The sequence below is a fragment of the Pyrus communis genome, chromosome 3 (assembly GCF_963583255.1).
Source record: "Pyrus communis chromosome 3, drPyrComm1.1, whole genome shotgun sequence".
NCBI lineage: Eukaryota > Viridiplantae > Streptophyta > Magnoliopsida > Rosales > Rosaceae > Pyrus > Pyrus communis.
Window position 1 is genome coordinate 27727024 of NC_084805.1, and position 7529 is coordinate 27734552.

The window sequence follows — 7529 nt, forward strand, 5'->3', positions numbered from 1 at the left end:
TCTATAAATACCTAACCCTCATCTTCCACCTTACACCACATTTCAATATTTTCTACACTTTCTACATTTGAATATTTTGTACACTTTGAGAGAAAAAAATGACTTCGTGGAAGCTCAGTGAAGATGTTACGTTGTGTGAATGTTGGGTTCGCACTACTCATGACCCGATTACGGGTAATGAGATGGATAAGCGAGAAATGTGGAGTAAAATTACGAAATCGTTTTGCGATGTACATGGAAAAGATGTACATGGAAAAAATGCCAGATCTAGTCAAGGTCTTCAAGGTCGTTGGAAAAAACTCAACGCATCCTTTACTTGTTGGAAAAACGCCATCTCTCATGCTTCTGGTAATCTGCGTAGTGGGACAAGTTTAGCGGATGAGGTAACAATATTTTTATTTATTTATATGCATTCCACCCACATCAATATTTTGATTTATTTAATTTCTTATGTAATATGCATTCCACGCCCATCAATATTTTATGTAATTTCTATGTAATTTTTTATGTAATTTATATGCATTCCACGTCCATCAATATTTTAATTTATTTATTTGTGTTACACCCGTATTTTTTAATACTATCTTATCCCACAGTTTTATAGACACTATAAGCACAAGCATTCTACAATGCAAAGAACCATAACAAATCATTCAACAAATGGGAATGTTGGCAAATTGTCAAAGATTGCCCTAGATACAAAATTGTGGCAACCGGTCCAGAAGTTGTCATGCACGATATGGGTCTACACAGTTCGCCAGAAGCAAACACAGCCGAACAAGAAGCCAACACATTTGAAGACACGGAAAGGACGCCTGAACAAGTGCCAGAGACCCAACCGACTCGTCAGTCCCTCAGGCCTCAAGGTAAAAAGGCATCAAAGAAAAAAGGTAGTTCTTCCAAAAATGACTACACTAAATATATGGAGGAACTTACTCGTCAAGGTGAACTGAACATGGCATGGGAAAAGGCTAGAGATGAGGAAAAAGCTGCTGCTATGGCAGCAATTATTGCAGCTACTGAGGCTCGTGATGCAGCAGCTGAGAGACAAAGAGAAATAGTTAATCGAGAGAACGAGATGATTAGAGAAACACTTCATCGAGAGAATGAGATGCTTAGAGAAGAAAAGATGACTCAAACAGATCGTGACACTATGAACAAGTCTCTAGTATGACTGTCTCCGAATTCAAAATATTTTTGGACATCAGAAAAAAGAGATGTCGTGCGAAGGAGGCGTGCAAGAGATGTCGAAACAAGTCAAGGGGGTTCCAGCTACAGAAATCCTAGCAACTAAGATCCTAGCACCACATATCCTAACTCCACAGACTTTGTATAATTTCGCATTTATTTGTACTACTTTATTTAATTTCTTATGTAATTTCTTATTTATTTTTAGAACTTTATTTAATTTCTTATGTAATTTCTTATTTATTTTTAGAACTTTATTTAATTTCTTATGTAAACTTAAAACGCCAAATAAAATTACATAAAACACCATTTAAACTTAAAATTACATAACCTCACCATTTAAACTTAAAACACCAAATAAAATTACATAACATCACCATTTAAACTTTAAAAAAAAAGAAGCAAACACACTAAATAAGATTACTTAAAAAACAATACACTTTATTCTTCAACCACAAGCCTTATTTTAATTATCTTCGCCTTCGTGCAATCTCCACTGATGGTCAATCAAGTCATTCTGGCGGGCTATGTGCCAGTATGGCTCTTGCAATGAAGTGTATCGTTGAACGATCAATTCATTGTAACGTCCATCCCGTTCCAACGGCTCGTGTTGCACGGGATCTTCGGTCCGGTCATGAGCATAGTAGATTTGTGTTCTTGAGTTGTTCATCGGATCCGGCTCGTATTCATCGACGGCATCATAATCATACTCGTCTTCAACAATCATGTTGTGGAGAATAATACACGTCATCATGATGGATCGAAGAGCCTCGACATCAAACATTCTAGTTGCAGCCCTGACAATGGCCCAACGAGCTTGCAGGATACCAAAACAACGCTCGACATCCTTCCTACACCCTTCTTGACACTTTGCGAAGTGTTTCTCTTTTTCACTATGCGGGTGTGGCACTGTTTTGACAAATGTTGACCATCTTGGGTAAATACCATCTGCAAGGTAGTATGGTCCCTCGTATTTATTACCATTAACCCAATATGTGCATCTTGGCCCATGCCCTTGTAGCAGTTCGTCAAACACTGGAGATTGGGCAAGGACATTTAAGTCATTCTGAGCTCCTGGAACACCAAAAAAAGCATGCCAAATCCATGTATCAAAAGAAGCCACCGCTTCCAGAATGATGTTTTTGGCTCATTTTCTGTCGCCATAAGCTCCTTGCCATGCACTTGGACAGTTTTTCCATGTCCAGTGCATGCAGTCGATGCTTCCAATCATGCCAGGGAAGCCTCGCATCTCACTCTTCCTCAGAAGCCTTCGCATGTCCCTTGTCGTGGGTTGCTGAAGGTACTCATCGGTGTAGAGGGCTTCAATTGCAGAGCAAAACCGCATCAGGGACTCCAGAACTTTTGTTTTTCCCATACTTGCGATTTCATCCACTTGATCTGCAGATGCTCCATATGCAAGCATTCGCAAGACAGCCGTAATTTTTTGCTCAGGAAGAAGACCTAGAACATGAAAAGCATCCTCTTTTTGCACAAAATATGGATCATGGTTGCAAACATCACTTATGATTTTAGCGAACAAACTTCGTTGCATTCTAAAATGACGTCTAAAAACATGATCAGGGAAAACGTTGTTGGGAATAAAATAATCTTCCAAGAGATCTTTACCTCGTCTTTCCCTTCTTCTATCGATGTTTGCCGCACGTCCAGGTTTGGTTATCTGACCCATAGCTTCCATGATACGGCGGGAATGTGAGGCCCTCCGCCTTCTATGGTGATCATTCTCATCCTCCTCCATTGCGAATGCCTCATCTCCACCTCCACCTTGGTCAAGATTGACCAATTCTTCCTGTTGTGCCAACAACCTTTTCTGCTGCTCTTGCAACTGTTTATACGCTCTCCTTGAAGAAGACATTGTAAGAACTCAAGATTTGAAAACGATAAAGAAGAATTTTGAGCTAAAAAAAAGGATTGAGTTTAGTGTGAGGATGGATGTAGGGATGTAGGGTTTATATAGACAAAAAAAAAGAAGATGAGGTTCTGGACAATGCCACGTGGCATTACGTGATTGGTTGAAAATCTTAGCGGAAATCTATTCAAAAAATAGTACGTTCGGATAATGACACGTGGCGTGACGAGATTGGTTAAAAATCTTATCGAAATCTTGCCTAAATTATTGTAAACAGGAAGTGACACGTGGGTTGTCGGGATTGGTTGAAAATCTTAGCGGAAATCTATTCAAAAAATAGTACGTTCGGATAATGACACGTGGCGTGACGAGATTGGTTAAAAATCCTATCCGAAATTAAAACTATTTTTTTTTATTATTTTATAAAAAAATTATTTAATATTTTAAATGGACTGGGTGCCAGCGCATTTTGTAGGGGTGGAGATCGTTTGTGCCAGCGCATTTTTAGACTAGGTGCCAGCACATTTTTTTTGGGGTGGAGATGCTTTGGCCTATTACTGTTCATTGGGTCTATTACTGTTCAATTAAGTGGATAAATGGGCTGGATGCTGGTGCAAAATGGATAGGGGTGGAGTTGCTCTGAGAGATGAGGCTTCGGCTGTGGGCCGGCGACAAGTAAAGCAGGGGTTGCTGGCTTTTAGGGCTGAGTAGTGGGGCGAGGGGGTGGGGGAATGGGGAATGAGGAATTTTTTTTCTGCTGGTTTTTTTTTTTTATTATTATTTATTTTTTCAATTATAATTAAATGGTGTGATACATGTCAAAAAAATGAAGGAGACATTTGGGAGACACTATTATAGGGACAGCAAACCAGCAGCCTGTTGTGTCACCTTTTAAAAGATGCAATTGTTATCTAAACTACATTAATAAAACTTTTTTTGTCAATAAAAAAGGGTAAAAAATTAATTTTATCTTTTACCATAAAACAAAATAATGGATAGTAAGGTAAATTTACACAAATTAAATTTTACAATTTTTTTTTTCAAAACCTCACTCAAGGGTGATCCTAACATCCTCTAATTTTGAAAAATAAAATATAAAAAAGAAAACTTCTCTCTCTAATTCACATTCCTTTTTTCTCTCTTTCTCCTTCCCATTTTAAAATAAAAATAAAAATAAAAATTATTTTCACACACAAAGTGTGGGACATATGCTAGTACCTATAAAAAGATGCAACTATTGTATTACTATAGAAAGCGACTACGGCTCCCCAATAAACAAAAAATGTGAGAGGTTCCGGGTTCGATGCTCCGAGCTAGTGAGTCTGGTTGACTGTGGACACGAACAGGATGAAATTCTCTATTTAGAAATGGATTGGATTGTCCTAGGATACTCGGTGACAATTTTGTTAATTAAAACAAGGAATACAAGTCCAACCTTGCATTTTATTAATGAGAATAAAATGCCCAACAAAACTTATGGATTTAGAAAATGATACAAAACTAACAATTATTTATTGTTTATTTTATACCATATAATGAATTTAATTATTTTATATGATATATAATAAAATTATATAAATCCGCCTAGCTAGTCCGCCTAGGCACCCGTCTAGGCGTTTAGGTGCTAGGCCTTAGCTTGCCGCACGACTAGCGTCTATCATCTTTTAGAACCTTGGGCGCTACTAAATCTCCAAAATCTCAACTATATTCATAAACCCGCAAGGAAATATCATTATACGCTATCTGCACTATAATATCAATTACGTTTTCTAGAAAAATTGGAATCACGAACCGTAAAATTTTTCCAGAACTAAGGAGCCAAACCTTTCCAAGCATATAAGGCTCAATATCTGGTTCACCTAAGGAAGCACAATTTAATCTTCGAACTTGATTGATTTGCACATCAAATCTTTGATTTTTGAAATTTTATTTTCTAAATGAGTGTAAAGATAGATTTATATATTGAATTGGGTTTGTGAGGGTAGTTTAAGTAGTAAATTTGAGTTTGAATAGATACTGATTCTTTAATTAAAAATAATATGGATGTAGAGAGTAAAATGAGTGTAGAAAGATGTTATATATTTTTTTTTTGGGACAAAAAAAAATGTTACATAGGTTCAAATAAAAATTTTCAAAAATTATTGTAATTTCCCTGTGTGCATATTGTTGCATCGCCCTTGAAATAGTGTTCGAATCTCAACTAAACATATATATTTGTTGACAATGAACTATATCTGATTTTTTCCAGCTATACAGACATAATAATTGAGTTCGTTCTTCCTCACCCTCCAACTCTATTATGGTATTAACCCTTCTCCAGAACCATAGTTCGACTATATGCATTTAATTAAATTTTATGAAAAGAAAATTAATTAAATACCATTTACTCTTTTCTTAGTATGCTATCATTATATCCGCAAAAAACTTGTAGCTTAGTTGATTAATCTCTCATATTATTGGTGCTTTTGAAGTATTCCATATGCTAAAATTCAAGCCACCCACGATCAAAAAGAAAATTTGTTCTACGCTCATGATGGATTTCACATGATTCTCACAAGATCAAACTCTAATGTTGTTAGATTATTGATTACTATGTGGAAGTAGCAAGGGAGAAATAGCACACCAAAGAGAAGAAGAGAATGTGTTTCACGTTGAATGATTTGTCTAGAGGAATGAATCCTCCTTTTATAGACTTCCTCGTACTTTTTCCAGCGTGTTATGAGACTTTTCTGAATAGTTTTATTCTTTCATGATAAGACACATCACTTATAAAAGTTCAAATAAAACTCCCCTTGTTTTTATTTGTTTTTCTAGTGTGATGCTTACAACGTGTCTTTTCAGTATCCAAACTACCCATCCAAAATGTTATTCTCTACATTATAGCCTGTAAGCCGGGGAGGAACTCCCATTGTTCTGAGCCACATTGTGTACGAGAGGACGAAAAACAATCACCCACAATTTGTTCAAAAATTGGAGGACCATGGATTGATATAAACCAAGATTATAGACGAAGACTCCAATAGGCCGTGGCTGGAAGGCCACATTTGCACCGAAGATAAGAACATAACTGAACAAAGGTATTTATTTGTACTACTACAAACAAAACTAAATGCTGAAAAGATGACTATGCTAAGACGGTTACATAGGACTATACATTGGCAGGGTTGCTAAGGAGGGGTTTAGGTTGGAATAGTTGGAGGGTGGAGGTGTTAAATCAATCAAGGGCCCAATCCTGGGCATCAAATGTGACAGCAGCACAGGGAAGCCCAAGACTTGGTTTAACAGCATCGTGATGGCACATCCAGGGTGGAAAGAAGATGCAAGAAATGACCCTGAGAATGTTGTCACATTCGGGGATGGCAGCCCGTTGGCAGCGGATATCATCTACGACTGCCAGAAAATTCTTGACGACGAAAGTGTGGCCATCCCTTGGCGCAAAGGTGATGTTTTACTGCTGGATAATTTTGCCGTTCTTGACTCCCGGAATCCATGTGCCAACCTCTCAGAGTCCTAGCCGCCCTCTGCAAGTAGACTAGTTAAATTAGCTGTATCAAACAACTTATCATATGTATCTGTATTATAGTATGTCGTGCTTACAAAATTTATAAAAAGAAAAAAAAGCAAGACTGTTTTTGGAGGAAAAAAAAAAAAAGCAAGAGTGTTAGACTTGGACTTGTTTGGTTGCCAAGAAAAAAACAGAAGTAAAGAAGAATCCTATATGCTTGCTTTGTGTATCTTTCTTTTTTGCCCTTTTTAATTGCAAATCGTTTTTTTTTTTATATCAAAGTTTGATTTTTTTTTTTTTTTTCAAACGATAAATTTGTTAGGTTAAATGTTAGATTAGGGAGCTGACATGTTGAGGAAAGATTAGAGTTCACAACTCTTAACACAAATGTTGGAGAGACAACACAAGTAAATAAATTATTTGTATTACACACACAAAATATTACAACACTCACAAGGACACAACTTTAGAAGCTATAGACACTCACTCACTTTTAGAGACACACTCTAGACCACTCACACTCTTCACAAGACTACTCCTACTTCTCACTCTCACTTGGTTGCCTACTTGCTTCCTACTTGGCTACTTTCTTCTTGATTGGTTGATACAAATGGTGTGGTTGCCTTCTCCTTTTATAGGCATGGATGGAACCTTGGAGAAGCATGTAAACATCAAGCTAGAGATATCTAGATAATTCCACTAACTTCCTAAGTTAGAATTATCTACACTAATCTTGCATGTTGATGGAAACCTCACCATTCTTCTAAACTCTTCCACCAACTTAAGAAACAACCTTCTAGTCCTTTCTTCAAAGGACTACTTTAACTTGGATAATCTAGCTAACCAACTTTAGTGAATGTTCTAGAATTCTTTATTCTAGATTTGTGTAAGTCTTTCAATGAGATGGGGTTGATTTCTTTAACATGACATGATTCGAACCCATGTCGTGGTGCAAGGGCAAAGTTTGAT

At 36.9% G+C, this 7529-nt stretch overlaps 1 protein-coding gene and 1 pseudogene across 1 annotated transcript; one reads left to right on the plus strand and one right to left on the minus strand.

Annotated features, from left to right (window-relative positions):
* Positions 1 to 2335: 2335 nt before the first annotated feature.
* On the minus strand, positions 2336 to 2944 carry LOC137728552 (uncharacterized). Its single transcript, XM_068467308.1, has one exon. It carries the CDS (start codon positions 2942 to 2944, stop codon positions 2336 to 2338), a length of 609 nt encoding a protein of 202 aa, XP_068323409.1.
* A 729-nt stretch (positions 2945 to 3673) lies between these two features.
* LOC137728553 (clavaminate synthase-like protein At3g21360) lies at positions 3674 to 6586 on the plus strand (annotated as a pseudogene).
* Positions 6587 to 7529: the final 943 nt, after the last annotated feature.

Excerpts from the sequence above, each read along its gene's own strand:
- LOC137728552 (XM_068467308.1), bottom strand. The coding sequence starts at position 2,944 with ATGGAGGAGGATGAGAATGATCACCATAGAAGGCGGAGGGCCTCACAT.